Raw genomic sequence first — 17113 nt, 5'->3', positions numbered from 1 at the left:
GATTTTTTTTTTTTTTTTTTTTTTTTTTTTTTTTTTTTTTTTTTCTCTTACGTTTGGAGACATAAAAAATACACTTTTATTATGAACATGTCAGAAAATATGCCAAAAAAAAATTTTTTTTTTTTTTTTTCGAAATTTGTCATATTTTAGATTTTTGTAAATTACAGAAGATAGTAAAATGTTTAATTATAAACCTAATCTGGAACACTACAGATTTTTGTTAATAGTTTTAATCTCTTCACAACCCCTTTTTTTTTTTTTTTTTTTCCCCTATTTAAACAAAATGCCAAGAACAAGAACAGGAACAAGAACAGGAACAAGAACAAAAAAAGAATAATAAAATAAATGATACTACTTGTAGCTACGAAGAAAAAAAAAAAAAAAAAAAAAGCTATAATCTTTCAACTTAATTTGAAGCTACAACATTGTATATATATTATTTTGTTTGACGATGTAACCTATTTTCATATTAATTCTCTTTGTTGCATGACTACTCAATTTGAAATTACTAAACTTTTCACTCTATGCATTTTTTTTTTTTAAGTAAAACATAAATTTTACAACCTACAGTTGTAATTTATCCATTACTTAACGTCATGACAAAATCACTATTGATATATTAACTGTTTGAACATTCACATTAAATCGTGCTTAAAAAAAAAAAAAAAAAAAAAAACCATGACATAAATTAATTGTAAGCCTTTTAGACACTTTAAAACATAGTAAATATGTTTAAATAAGTGAATACTTTATTTCTTTTTTATTTACCCTGTGATGCATGTACATCGCCATTTTCCCCCATCGCATGATATTTTACATTTGGTTCTTAACACATCATAGTTTGATGAGCGAAGGAAATATAGCATCTTTTTGGAAATATCTTTCAATTTTCATTAAATGTGCTCAGAATACACATAAAGGTTTTGGATGTATGGATACATATACATATATATGCCGTATGCATATGTATGAATGCGCATGAATATGAACATGCTATATATATGAGCTCCTCTCCAGTAAATTAATCCAATTAAATATTACCACCAATCAACGCGAATTTATCATATTAGCAAAAGTTATCCCTATTTTTGCTTGGAAGAATAGTTCCCCACTTCCCAGCACTTCATCATTCTTTAAGCATGCATGATTAGCACATTCGTTAAAACTACAAGATAGAAACTTCAAGCAAGTGAGGAAACATTCTTCAGGCAATAAAGCGACCTTACCTTTCTCTTGCCTTTTTTTTTATACTGTGCACATACATACACACACATACATTTGTGCTCGCGATGTGAGTGCAGAAATCCATAACGCTCCCATAGCAAAAGATCTTCGAACATATGCACACTAAACACTTACTCAGAATTGAAAATGAACGGAAAATTTATACAATTGTGAGAAGTGAACCAGGTACCTAAAGCATACAAAATATTGTATGAAACAAAACAGAACGAAATGGTCATATCTATAATTTTTTTTTTTGGAGGGTAGCTTCAGGTAAAAAAAAAAAAAAAAAAATTCTGGGAAGCCAAAAAAAATACCAAATAAAACTCTTAGCACAGGGAAACGAGTATAAAACACAACCGTTTCAGATTTTTAAAAGGTGAGGCACAAAAATAATGCAATATGTGTGGAAATAAGTTTCAAGGGAGGAGGATTGATATTTAATGACGAAAGAATATTTTTCAAGAAGGATCAACAAAGAAGGAAACATACCCACATTGGTGCAAAAATACGTATGGAATATGTATGTAACATATATCATACTGTTTTCATATGTATTGCATATATACCCCTCCAACTAATAATCCTCCTCTCCTCGATTCTCCCAACTCCACCTACTTAATCTGGCAACACATGAAGATCACTAAGGATAATGCTCATAAAGGAACAAGATTATACTATAACATAGCCAAGTCTAAAAGAAACGAAAACACATGTTGCTCAAATAATCATGACAGTAGTCCGAAAAGAGAAAATGACAACATCTGTCTAAACTCATATATTAAGGATGTCTCGGAAGGAACAAAATGGAAAGAAAAAAGTGTGTCAAAAAAGTTTTTATTGGATTATGAATTAAGCACAGAAATGATTGAAAATTTTGTTCGTATAGACCACAAGAATTTACCATATTTAAAGAACGAATTTACAAACTACATTAACAGCAAGAACGTTGTGCGAATAATAGATCTTTTTGTTCATAATTTATTTTTTCATTTCAAGAATATTAGTAAAAACATTAATAATTTTTATTTGTCCTTTAACAAAATCGTTTATCCATTTCATTTCCATTTCTTCAATAAGAACATTTGTGAAAATTGTATACTAAAAGATAATAAAAATATTTTAGGTTTGGAAAAATACCAACATGGCTTGACCAGAAAAAATACAAAAAAATATGAGCATCATTTTGCTCACACATGCAATAAGGAGATGAAAAATGAAAGTGAATTTCTGCCACGAATTTTAAATGCATGGTGTAAAAGGATAAAATATGTGATAAATATTTACAATGAAAATAAAAAAAAATATAAAATAAAAAAATATTTATTGAAACTTGAGGAAGAAGCGCATTTAAAAAAGGATAACTTATTTTTCGATCAAAATAGTAGATATAGTATGATTGATTGTGTTAACACATTAACAGAAATGATTCTTTTTGATGATGTAAAATGGAAAAAATTGAAAGATGTGTCTTTTTTTCAAAAAAGAAATCCCATTTGTTCACACAAGAAAACATCATATAATAGCAAATCCAATAGAGATGGGAAAAAATTAACAAATGGAAAGAAAAGCCATTTGATTAGAAAACAATCAAACAATCCAATCGATGGTGTAGAATTTATGTTACCTGAACAACCCAGGGAAAATGGAGAGTTATTTGACGAATATGTAACCGATTTATACTTAATTAATTTGATAAAATGTAAAATTGAAGATTATTTTAAAAATGTACAAGTAAAAAAATTTTGGAATTTTATGAATACACAATATCTAACGAATTTTGATTATAAAAGAACGGGAAAGGGAAAAAACGAGAAAGGAACAAGCATTGTAAATGACAACTATGAAGAGTCAATTTATGATTACATTCAAATCGTTGAGAAGAACAAATGCAAGAAGTATGTAAAAATGAAACAAGTAGAAAAAACATCTGGACAAGTTAAGAAAGAAATGGGGAATAGCAGTAGTGTGCATAATTTTGAAGAAGGAAAAATAGATAAAGAATTTATCATAAAAGACATATTCAACAATACAATGAAAAGTTATAGAGTTAATGAAGTTCACTTTTATTTAAGTAATTATGATAATATATTTTTAAAATCTATAACTCGTTTTTATCTTTTATTAAATTTTTCCATAGAAATTATAGCCATACTTTACGAAGACTTAGATTTGTACTCTGTCCATATTTTCGCCTTGTATGAAAAATTGAATGAAAAATTTTGCAAGAAACATTGTGAAGTTTCTCATTCAAGTTTTCATAGGAGGGAAAATGGAAGGAATGAAAATGTTATTAACAGGGCCAATATGCATAGTAGTAATAACGCCAAATCGAATGTATTCCATGAGGATAGTAATTACAGAACGGGAAGAAATTGTAACGATCAGAATTATGGCATTTGGGGAGGACGTCCCCACTCAGACATTTATATCTGCAAAAAACACAAAGAAGGTTGTAAGTACGGCAGTTATAGTAAGGGAATATTTCCTCCCAGTGTAAATGCAAATTTTTGTAACCTTTCTCCTGTTCAGAGAAAGCTTGATACTATTGTTTTCTTTTTATTGAAAGTATTTTTAAAAAGAGAACAAGATGGTGTCTCTAGTTTATATTGTGGTAAAGCCAGAGTGTGTAACAATTTCAAGAATGTGAAAAAGTACTTGAAGGTGGAAAAATACAAGGAAATTATAAAAGAAATAAAAATATTAATCAGATACATTTTTGAAAAAAAGATACACATGCAAAAACCAATTGTTAATTATTTGCTAAGAGTATATAATAAGTATAACAAGAAAATTTTTGAATTCGATATAAATGAGGAGAACATTAATATTAATTCTAATTATGTATCCATTTTAAAAAAAAAATTCCTTTTACATTCTTTGAATTTTCACTCCTTTGAATTTTTTTCCAAAAAAGATTTGCGTCTAAATATGAATAGCTTTCGTAGCGCACGTAGCAAAAGAATGCAACTAACGATTCCTGGTCATGATAAAAGGAAAAAAAAAATCATTAAATGGAAGACTTCATTTCATAATGGAGTTCTTAGCAAAGGAAAACAATCAATATTGTGGGAAAAATATTATCCCAAACGGTATAATTACATACGAAGGGATGTCTGTGTTAACACCTACATGAGGGATAGTTGTCGCTATGATCAGGGGTCTGCATACATGGTTTTCTCCAAAGTTAACAGAAGGAGAGTAATGAGGAAGAATAGAACGAGATATCTGAGAAAACTGAGTCTTTCAGTGTATTCCTACTTTAGGTTGGCGCAGCACATTGGCATTAGTTCGATCGGGGAGAAAAAAAAAAATAATAATAATAATAAAATAATAACTAAAAAGGTTAAAATAAATAACAAAAAAAAAAAAAAAAATAAAATAAAAAAAAAAAATAATAATAATAATAATAGTAATAGTAATAGTAATGACAGGAGCAATGGTTGTACTCTCCCTAATTGCAGCAACCGAGGGAAGAGGCCGGGAAAAGCGAGCGCACATCTCTCCGTCCTCACCTTTTACAAGAACCATTTTGTAAAAACGTTAAATCTAGTGCTAATAAAACGTAAATTTCGCCATATAAGAAGGAGAATAAACAGAATTTATAAAAATGTAGTTAGCAATGTTAAGACACACAATAGGAAGACTAAAAAATACCAGTTGAATCATTATGACAAATACCACAAAGTCTTTGTAGATGTATTAAACATTATTAAAACTCAAGACAAAGAGATTAGGAGCAATCTATATGGAATGTTACGAGAGGTGAGCAATCAGTTGAACTTGTTCTATGCTAACATTTGTCTTTGCGCTCCGTCTGAAAATGGAGATAAAAAAAATATAGAAAATGTGATGAAGCAAAAAATTGAATCCTTCAAGAGGAATATAGTTTGTGAGTTTCCACAAGAGACAAATGTATTTCAGTTAAGTAGAGAATTTTCCATAGATAATGTCGAAAGGGTAGAGGTAGCCAATGAAATGGGCATCGAGATGGCAGGAAAAACAAATGATCAACTTCTTGACGAAATAAACAGCAATGGTCTGTGCCATAACAAATTGGAATATCAAATGGGAGAAAATCTCCCCTGTGATGACATCAGTAGGAGTAAAGATAATGGATTCAATCAAGTCCACTACTTGAACGAGACAGTGGGAATCGTTGAAACAGAGAGAAGATATTCTGAGCAATGTTTGAATGGCGAAAGGATTGATACATATGCACACACCTGTGTGAAATGTCGCAATTTTATGGACAAGAATATATTAGAAAAAAAAAAAAAATTATTTGACAAATTTTGCAATTTAAAGAAGCATTACAAAGGAAAATCCAAAAAAATAAATTATTTGGCATACGACCTATCCATTTTAAAGGAGTATATATACATGTATTTGAAAAAATATTTTGATGATATTATTCTTTTATTCGAATATTTCTTTTCTATTTCGAATAGCTATTTTGGTTTGGAATATGTCAAAAGGAATAATGACAAGTCTTTCACAAACACGTGTCCCATGTCTAGAACATCTTTTCCTAGCAATCAAACCTCTTCCAGCACTGTCTGCACTTACGTCTCACGAGGATGTAATGATAGTACTGAAGGAAATAATAAAAAGGAAGATTTATTGTGTGAATTGTTTACCTTATCAAACTTTGACAATTTCAACAATGAGAGTGAATTGAGATTGGATTTCCTGAACTGGAAAAACAGTACACACATAAAATATTATGATAACTACGTGTTGATTAATAAGCTAAGATATTTTGTGAAGAATGACATAATACAGTTTATTAATAAAAATATAAACTTTGTAAATAATGATGCATGTTTAAAAATAGGGAGCGTGAAAAAAGTATTTCGTATATTGTATATGTTTCTAAAAATGGAGGCCAATAGTAACAGTGAAATTTTTATTTTTAAAATATTCTTTAACTTGATTATCAAATATTGGAAATACTGTCAGAAGAAAGCAATGAAGAGGGGTTCCCAAACGAGGGAGAGTGCCTTCCCAACGGAAAGGAGTGGTTCTTTGAATCAATTAAATGAACACGAAGTTGAAAAAAAATTTTTATTCTACAAAAAGAAGAAGAAATTTTTAGAAAAATTCGGATTAAATTATTTTAACATATCTGATGATGTTACGAATTTTTTAAAATACGTAATTCTATTTTGTGACACAGATAATACAGAACATACAGGAAAGGAAGTAAATTTTAAAATAAGTTCGACATATGAATTTACCAATGATATTTGTAGTACCAATATGTATAACTTATCAAGTAATTGTAAAGATGATAATGCTTTAAGAAACACCCTTCAAAAAATAATCAGAAAGAAGAAGAAAAAAATTTTATACCTTTTAGAAAGTAAGACAAAGATGAACACAACGAAAAATTGTCACAAAGAGGAACAAATGCTAGAACACTTATCAAATATATATGAAATTATTCAACCAAGTAATTTAAAAAAATATGAAAATATGAAGTTGTTTATAACCATAGATAAGAAAAAGAAATCAAATAGAAAAAGAAAATTCGATTGTGATGAAAACATTTCCAATGTAGACATACATAATGATAATGTCCACACTTTCGAAAAAAGAATAAAAAAATATATTATCAGATTTGTGGATGATAATAAGTATGTCTTTCCCTATATTTATAACACCTTTGACTTTGATTCTTTGGGGAAAGTAACTGAGTCACGTACGACACCATCTCTCAATCCTATTGACTATGATATTGTCACTTTAAATAACAATTTCAAGTTTTTTCATTACATTAATACCAACAGAAAATACTCTTTTAAAAATTCCATTTTGAACTATGTTTATGGTTACCCTGTCTTATGCATAAAAAAAGACAATCACGAAAATGTTCCTTCATCCATTGATCTTATAACACCACCTCTCATGGGAATACATAAGAAGGGAATCTGTCAAAAATTAGCAGTTACAGGAACAGCATATGGAAAGAAGTGCTTCAACAGCACTAATGCTTTTCAAGTTAACAATTTCAGAAGTGAGACCACGAATGAGAGAATCATTCCAACATCTAACACTTGTGGCATGTCTGGAGAGATATCAAGTATCAGAGTCCCAAGTAATTGCGTTATCTCGAACAGTGGCCAAGAGGATTGTTCTGTTGTTATGGAGAAACCGAATGGAGTTGAGAAACCATACTACAAAGAATGGTCCTTCTTAAAGGAAACGAAAAGGATGAAAGAAAAGAATTTTCATAAAAGTGCTTACCATGGGGATACTAAAAAAGGTGGGAAAAATGGAATCACTGAATGTGGAAAAAATGGAATCACTGAATGTGGGAAAAATGGAATCACTGAATGTGGAAAAAATGGAATCACTGAATTTGGAGAAAACTGTAATGAGATTCATGAGAATGGACTTGAGTATGACCAGGGGAGAACTCAGAAGAATCATTACATGGAAAATCTAAAGGATTATTGGAGTAGGGAATGTGGAAATTGTGGCAGTTCAAATGAAAAGGACCCAAGCATGAATTCTTTGAAAGAACTTTTTCACAAATTATTCAGAAAAAAGAAGAGGAAAGAATTGATACAAATGTTGAACAAATTGAACATATCAAATAATGTGCCTCTGAAATATATCCATCTATGTATCATTGGAGATATTTTTAAACACTTAAAATTGGATCATATTCTTACAGATATTATTAAAAAATTATATGAAGAAATATTAAAAGATATTGAAAAAAAGTTTATGCGATCAAATGACAAACATCAATTGTCGAACGTTTTGATTTGTTTCCTCCTTTACTTTTCTTCTTTCTTAGACATTATTTTGGGAGTAAGAAATAACAATTACATCAATTTAACCCAATATGGTGATTTTAATATTTTTAACAATTTCAATGATGTTATATTTAAAAAACAGAAAAAGAAGAAAAATGAAAACAATTTCACCACGAGTGAAATCAGAGAGAGGAAAAGTTATATATACATGCACAACCGATTTAGTCGAAGGAGTAATTACTTATGGTTACTTCAGAAGTTGAATCATAACGATTTAGGTCCTCAGGTAGATGGGGTGTATGTATGTTCCAAGGAGATTAAAACACTTGCTATGGAATCAAAAGCCTCAGCACATCTTGCATCTTTACTTAATAACTATCGTGACTATAACTTTTCCTTTTTGAATAATACCAGTTATACTGAACAGAACAAAGGAAAGCATTATCTTTACGTACATAATAACGATGATGAAAAAGTGGAGAATAATCAAGAAAAAGTGCAAATGGAAGAGAAGGTAACGGATGATGAAAAAACTTTGATGTGTAAGTATTTGAATATAAGTATACATAACGTGGAAGAAAATATGGAATACCAAAAATCCATACTCTTCTTATCAAGGATTAATTTTTCATGTTCTATGAAATGGTATGAAAATGGTTTTCCATATATGCCAAATTACGAACTCATAGAAGAGGCGCAAGTAAGAAACGAGAGGGAAACAACTAATGCAGAACTTACATGTAGGAATATACTTTTAGGTATGCAAAATGGAAATATTGATTATAATGGTGATTATAATGGTGATTGTAGAATGGCATTGTGCTTGATTCCAAGAATTCGTCTAATTCTAACAATTATGAGGACATACCTAAAAGAAACATTAAACCAAAAACGATATTGCATTGCTGATGCTTTGGAAAATTTTAAAAATTGCAAGAACGGTTTGGAGGATATTAAATTTATGTACTATTTAATTTATCTACTAAATTTTGAAAAAAAAGAAAAAAAAGTGCCTGATTTTGTCATATACAAAAAATTGTACTATCTATTAATAGAAATGTTATACACTGAAAGGAATTACAAGCATGGTGTCATTGGGGGAGTAGATAAAATAGTGGATAGTGAACAGGTAATAAATTTCATTTTCAATTTAGTGAAAATTACTAGAATAATAAAAATTCGAAATAACAAAATGGAGAACCTTTTCAAATTGTTTCAAAACTATGTTGAGAATTTTCCTAATTTCCATTTTTCTATTTTTAATAAGATGTTCCTTTTTATATACGAAGATACAAAACTGGAAAATAAAATATTCTTAACAAAATATCTCAACACATATTTTAATGATAAAAAAATCACCATGTACATATTGAACCATATATTGCGTACTACCCCTGGGTTAAGGGGAAACATGAAAAAATATGATGCGCTTACCCATTCATACCAACAGTGCAAACTGCAGCAGAAGCAGAAGCAGAAGCAACAGCCTCAGGAGCAGCACCAGAATTTCACTGGAAGTGAAGGACTCTCCCCCTATGAAATACACAATTGCATGAGTGGAAAAAGGAACATGAAGGAAATTACTCAGACTAAGAATGAAAAGTGTGCTGCAGATTCTGAGTTGGGAACATTACGTCGTGACAATAGTAATATTCCACAGAGACAGAACAAGTATAAACAAGGAAATTTCAGGAAAATGAAATTTTCAAATATTAATCAAGAAATTATTAAAAAAGTTTTTCGAAAAGGGAAGAGTATATATTCTAGTGACAGCTGCGATTCATCCAGAGGAAATTTATTTAAACTGAAGATTATAAAAAATAGGAATTACTTGTCTTATGAAAGAGAGAAAGCTAGTTACCTCTGCCACAGCACATGGAAGGAGAGTTATGGAGCTGATATAATGAGGGAAAAAGTGATAAATACATATTCTTCTAGCAACATTAGTCAGGTAGAATCATCATCTGTAACAGAACACTCAAGTAAGAACAGAAAAAAAAATAAGAACAATCTTAATGTATATTCACATTTAGACAAAGGAAGAAGGCAACAATTTGGTGTAAACATTTCGACAGAACAACACATATCTGGTGATAACTTACTGAATGAAAAAATGCAGAATTCTTTTATGCCAATTTCCACTAATGAAGAAGTATGTGTAAGGGAAGATAACCAATTGCAGAATGAGTGCAATCGATTTAAAAAAGAGCATATGGATGATTACAGCTCAGACGAATTTCTCTCTTATGTGAATAATTTGTATACACACTATGAAAAAGTTTTGAGAGGACAAGAGAACAAACAAGGAATTGTAAATTTTGGTAAATATTCACATAATGTGAGTAAGAAGAAAGAGCAGTGGAAGGAGAACAGGAAGAAGAACCAAGGGAGAATCTTCAGCAGAAGCAGTAACTTCTCTAGCTCCTCATCCATTTTCTGTAGTAGTTCTCAATCTGAAGCAAGTGGAAAAGAGAGAGAGGAAAAAAAGAAGAATCTATGCTTTCACATGAGCGAGCTTAATGTTAGTGATACTCAGAAATTTTTACCCTTACTAAGTGCAGTAGACATGAAAAGCATGAAATATAATGAAGATATAAAGAACTATGAAACGCATGAATATATGCAGAATATGAAAGAGAATGAAATGGAACGTAGATGCACCACAGATAATAAGAATTTTTATAATTTGTTAAATTTCAATTATGACAGTTCGTTTTGTTTTATCAAATATAAGCCCTATCATGAATTTAACCATGAAAAAAGAATTAAAATAAAGAAATATAATGAAAAAGAAAAAAAAAATGAGAAAAAAAGAACTGAAATTATGTACATGCCGCTCTACATTAGCATTATCGGAGGGGTAGATATATTTTTATATAAATATTACAACTACATTTGTGACATCTATGTAAATTCTTATTTCTACCTGAATACTTACTACTTTGAAAAATATATACGCAAAAAATATAAAAAGAACAAGTGCTATGAGCAGTACTTGATGTACGATCCCTTCTACTACAGTTACGTCTTCTGTAACAAATACAGCAGCTACGATAGTTCTAAAGTGGTTGAGAAGGAAAGAGTGGCTGGAAATAGATTCTTGAAATTTTTTAATTACAAGGGTATCATGAGTACAGCTGCTAGCCAGCAGCATGTTCCCGAGGGAGGTGAATATGAGTTGGATGAACGAAAAACAATTAGAATGAAAGAAGAAATCATTCAGAGTAAGATTGAATCTGAGGGAAGTTGGAATCAGGGAGAGGTAGCCACACAAGAAGTAACTTATGGAATGAAAAAAAAAAAAAAAAAAAGGATGAACAATTCTGAGAAACAGAATAAACCAATACTGAAGGAAGTGGAGAAATCCAGCAGAAGAGGAAAAACGAACTTGAGAAAAAAAGATGAAGGCAAAAATGGAAGAAACAGAAAAGGATATATTACAATCCAGAATAATTTTAAAGAATGTGAAAATCATTTTTTCTATACAGAAAATTCTTTAAGTACAGATGATGAAGAAGATCGAATCTTGAAGAAAGAAGCAAAGGACGTCCATATTTTTAAAAGAAATTTGTTTATTATTGAATATTTGAAGAACTATTTCAACTTTCCTGTTCTTATAAAAATGGAAAACATGGTAAAAGATATGTTAGATAATTACAATTTGAATCTATTATATGTAAACAAGTATATTACACTAAAAAGTTTCTATGGATGCTGTGAAGGAGATAAAGAATATGAAACTTTCCCTGCAAAAGGTGGAAATGATGGTAAGCATAGCCATCCTCCTGACGAGAATAGTTGCATAAAAAAAGAGTCCAAGGGTGAAACGTGCAGAGACATATGTCCGAATGGGAAGAATTACTACGATAGGGGAGAAGTTGGAGAAGTTGGAGAAGTTGGAGAAGTGAAGGGACTGAATTTAGAGAAGAAGGATATGTATAAAGACGCATGCATGGAAAAAGATAATACGTGCTACTATGATTTGACGAGGGAAAGGTTCATAGAAAGAAAAGGGATTCAGCTTTCTATGACAATTATAAATGTAGAATACTGGAAGTTTGAAAACTTGAAAGAAGAGGATAATGTTATAAAGAAATTAATTCCAGATTGTTTAGAATCCTATTTAGATATTATAAATAAAATATATCAAAATAAGAATCCAGACAAGTATTTAATTTTTCTATACGATTTGTGTAGCATGGATTTGAGTATTGATGGGTACATATTCACAGTTAGTTTTTCAGAAGGATTAATCTACTTATTTTTAAATAGTCTTGAAATGAGAACAATGAATCTTTACAAAAATAATTTATTTTTCAACAATTTTCACATGAACAACTGTACTTACAACTTTGAGTACATGTTTATTTCCTCCAATTATAAAACGAAAGATAATAGGACCATACACATAATTGTCAATGAAAGTATTATTTTATACGATTTTCATCTCATTAAAAATTCCCTAGACTTTTCCTCGTCGAAGAGGAAGAAGAATTCCAAGAGGGAAAATCCATCGAGGAGGAAAATTGGGAAGAAGTACGTACTCCAGGGAGAAGTGAAAGGTGTGAGGGAAGTAGACGATGTAGAAGTAAACGGTGAGGAAGTAGACGATGTGGAAGTAAACGGTGAGGAAGTAGACGATGTGGAAGTAAACGGTGAGGAAGTAGACGATGTGGAAGTAAACGGTGAGGAAGTAAACGGTGAGGAATCGGATATTGTGGTAGCTAATCACGTGGGTGCAGAAAAATCCACGAACGCATCCCTAAAGGATGTCCAAAGAAAAAGCTACTCCTGCACAAAGGAAGGGAATCATAGCACGAAGTACTACGACACAATGGAAAATAATTTCCCTAGTAGTGAAGCCAAAGACCTTTGGATAAGTTGTGGTGAAAAGGAAAAGAAACTTAGCCTAAGCGGAAAGAAAAATGAAAAAATGGAAAATTCTCAAAGTGACAATTATGTTGTAAAGGAACCAGGAAGTAAAAGCAGCCTAGGGGAATTGTATGAACCAGATGCAGAAGGTGGAGAATATTACATTCAAATGAAATCAAATAAGACAAAAAGTAGAAATGTCAATGTCAAGTGTGCAGCACCGTTATCATTTACAGAGAGAGAAGCGGGAACTGGGAAAGAAAACGAAATGCATGACTCACCAAGTGAGGCAACAAATAATGATGGTAACAACCCAGCAGTAAATAATAACCGAAGTAACAGCAGCAGCAGGAATGGAGTAAGTAATGATAATACTATAAATAAACAAATATCATCCGAAAACATCTACTACAATTTGAATTTTTTAAAAGAATACCAAGAAAAAGAAATAAAAAAAATAACAAAGAATAAAAATGTTGATGATATAAACATAAAGTTATTTTTCACAGAAGAGTACTTAATACAGAAAACGAACTTCCCGGAGAAGTTCATAAAAGAAACGTTAAAAAAATTAATTCGGAGAAAATTTTTGCAAAAAAACACGTTCAAAGTTATGAACCAAAAAAGTAACAAAACAGCTCAGTTCATTGTGTACACAACATCAGATTTCGATGTTTCTGTCGACACAGATGTAAATGATATGCAAGTGAAGGATGAGAAAATGGAATCCTGTAAAAAAAAAACCCAGGAGGACTACTCTGGAATCAATTATAGGGAACCCCAGAGACCACATCAGCAGAAATTGCAAGAATCGGGACAACTCATCTGGCAAAGGCTAGACAGGAGAAGAAAAATTCAAGAGACAAGTGATGTATGCACTAAAATCAGCGAAGAAGGTAATGACATTTTAGTGAAGAAGAGAAAATGCAATGAAAGTAAAGGTGGAAACGAGCAGCTTGATCCCGTGATCACCTGTACTAATAATATAGATAAAGAGGCTTTGGGGAAAAAAGTATTAACGACATCGTCTTCATTATTCTCATTTTCAAATTCGGATGGAATAAAATCTAGAACTCACACCAACGCGCAAAAAGAGCTGCTCGAAGAGGAGGAGGAAACATCCGACGTGGGAATTACTGAGAAAGGAGATTATCATCACCATGTAGATAATAATAAGTTAAGAAGTAGTAGTAGTAGCTGCAGAGGTAGTGGCAATGTTAGGCACGAAAAGAGCCCAGAGGATGAAGGGAAAAAGGAAACAGCCGAAGGAGCAAATAGTCATGATCGGCTAGGAGGAAAAATGGAGCGGGTTCAGAAAGTTGTAAAAGAAAAAATAATAGTTAATAACTTAGCATCATATATTAGCAAGAGGGAAAGCTGTAACGATGGCATAAATAAGGAAGATTCGATAGGCAAACAAGAGGAAACACAAAATATGCAAAGTAGTAGTTTTAACTGTAGTAGTAATATGAGTAATAATTTTTTCTTTCATATATTCATTTATAATTATAAAGGAATATTTTCATTTGTTCAAAAGACGAATAAATAACACTTACTTTTGGGTGTTTACGTATTTCCCCCCAGTTGTCTTGTGCTTTTCTTTCCTTTTCTTTTCTTTATATTTCTTCTCTTTCTATATCTTTTCTTTTCTTTCCTTTTCTTTTCTTTCTATTTCTTCTCTTTCTATATCTTTTCTTTCCTTTTCTTTTCTTTATATTTCTTCTCTTTCTATATCTTTTCTTTTCTTTCCTTTTCTTTTCTTTCTATTTCTTCTCTTTCTATATCTTTTCTTTCCTTTTCTTTTCTTTTCTTTCTATTTCTTTTCTTTCTATTTCTTCTCTTTCCTTTTCTTCTCTTTCTATATCTTTTCTTTTCTTTCCTTTTCTTTTCTTTCTATTTCTTCTCTTTCTATATCTTTTCTTTCCTTTTCTTTTCTTTTCTTTCTATTTCTTTTCTTTCTATTTCTTCTCTTTCCTTTTCTTCTCTTTCTATATCTTTTCTTTTCTTTCCTTTTCTTTTCTTTCTATTTCTTCTCTTTCTATATCTTTTCTTTCCTTTTCTTTTCTTCTCTTTCTATTTCTTTTCTTTCTATTTCTTCTCTTTCCTTTTCTTCTCTTTCTATATCTTTTCTTTCCTTTTCTTTTCTTTATAAGGATGATTACACACTACCATCATGATTTCTTCATCTCCTTATTGTTTCCCTGTTTTGAGTAAAATTAAAATTCCTCCCTTTCCGCTCTTGCCCACGTTTCAGATGAACCCTTGGATTTCTTTCTTGACGATGTTGTAACAGACGATGATGAGGAAAAAGAAATTAAAAAAAGAAAAACATTTGACAACTTAAATTTAGAAGGATCGTACGAATTTTATGAGAACGAAATTTTGAAAATAACAAAAGATAGAATGAACAAAATGAAAGCAGATCCTGGGAAAAACACCTCAACACCCCTCTTCTTAATTGTTAGCAGTCTGAATAAAACTCTGGCCGAAAAAAAGTACAAAAATATAACGCAGCCAAATGTGCTAGCCATTTTAAACATAATGATGAAAAAGAATAAGATTGTTCGTGTTGGTGGGAATTGGCAACCGGTCTAACATTTCGCACTCACATGTGGATACCTGCATGCATGAGTAGATACGTGCGTGTATAAGTAGATATAGACACGTGTCCATACATATATCGGGACGTGCTAAAAATATCAAGGGTTTTTCTCAAAACAGCTGGATCCCAATAACCACACTCTATGCAAGCCTTTTTTTTTTTTTTTTTTTTTTTGATGTCAAATATTTGCAACAATTCGTTGATCTTTTCATTTTTTGGCTTTTTTTCTCCTTTTTTAATGTCACAAAATGGTGGGTTAAATTTACCTTCCCCCCAATACTTATGATATAAGTGGTACCAATGTGATGCTCGTGTTTTGAAATGCTGTGCCCTATATGGAAAAGCATGTACGCACCAATGTGTTTGCATCTGCCCTTGTAAGTATCATTTCAACTGTGTTAACATGTAGGGTGATGGACGTGCATATGTAAGGCATACACACCTTACTTATCAGGTATAACCAACTCTCCTCCCTTTCTTTTTCTTCATAATTATTCGAGAAAAAAAACACACACACACACAGAGAGAGAGAGAAAACAGGGAATATTAATTATGAACACATCTGTCATAAACTTTTGCAAGTTTATGGGAACTTTTCAATTTACTTAATGTGTAAAAAAAAAAAAAAAAAAAAAAAAAAAAAGAAAAAGCATACTTATAGTGGCCCCTCAAAATTAGGAGCTAATTCAGTATAATTGAATTCGTCTTAATTTGGCTTCAATTGAGACTTTTTTTTTATCATTATTTTATTTTTTTTTTTTTTTTTTTTTTTCGTCCTTTTTTATATACTATTCATCAAAAGGAATGTGTGGGTTTATGTACCAAGATGTAGAATTTTATGAAGATGTTTTTGCTGTGCAATTTGATGATTACAATAAAACGCTACATATCACTTTGGCCATTTTATTGACTATGTACTTTTTACTTCATTTCCCTTTGACGACGTGAAATGGTATATGGGTAAGGGGTTAGAAAAAAAAAAATCTCTAGTATGTGAACATGTGGTTAATGCAGACACATATATAAACTGTGTTAAAGTGTGCACAACTATTCACTTACTGTATGAACAACTGTTCCATCATTTTATGCACAACTATATATAATTTTGTACGTATACACACATACTATATTGTCAAGGGGTGGGGGGGGGGGTTGATTCCTCTACATATACTGAGGAACGCGCGTTGGGGTGGTATGGATATCTACCATACGATTAGTGTACAGTTTGGCATATAGCATATGAAAGGGTTCTGCTTTTTTGTAAATTTTGTGCTCACTTAAAATTTTTTTTTTTTTTTATTTAATTTTTTGTAAAAGCTTAAACTGTGAGAAAAGAAACAAAAGCAAATATGAGAGATATGGCAATTTTAATTTTTTTTTTTTTTTTTTGTTTTCTTTCTTTCACTGCTTCGCTTAAGTGTTGACATTTTTCAGTTTTTTTTTTCTTTCTATTTTTGTACCTGAATTAATTAAGTTTTTCGCGCGCTTTCCTTCATATTTCCACGTAAATTATTTTTTTATGTATTTAAAAAAAACTCTTCATTCATTTAAAAGAACTTAACAAGTTTCTTTACAATGACCGTGTGTAAACTTTTATATACCATCCAAAATCCACTTCTTAGAGAGGAATTATGGAAAAGTGAATTTT

The 17113-nt window shown here is 30.8% G+C and overlaps 1 protein-coding gene across 1 annotated transcript; it reads left to right on the top strand.

Moving 5' to 3' along the window:
• Nucleotides 1-1857: 1857 nt before the first annotated feature.
• On the top strand, nt 1858-15458 carry PGO_122940 (hypothetical protein, conserved; the record flags this gene model as incomplete). The annotated part of the gene is made up of 2 exons (XM_028689084.1): nt 1858-14335; nt 15118-15458. 2 exons carry the CDS (start codon nt 1858-1860, stop codon nt 15456-15458), a joined length of 12819 nt encoding a protein of 4272 aa, XP_028544885.1.
• Between the last annotated feature and the right edge of the window lie 1655 nt (nt 15459-17113).

This window comes from Plasmodium gonderi, assembly GCF_002157705.1.
Source record: "Plasmodium gonderi DNA, contig: Chr12, whole genome shotgun sequence".
NCBI classification, from domain to species: Eukaryota; Apicomplexa; class Aconoidasida; order Haemosporida; family Plasmodiidae; genus Plasmodium; species Plasmodium gonderi.
This window is presented reverse-complemented; position numbering and strand designations above follow the sequence as displayed.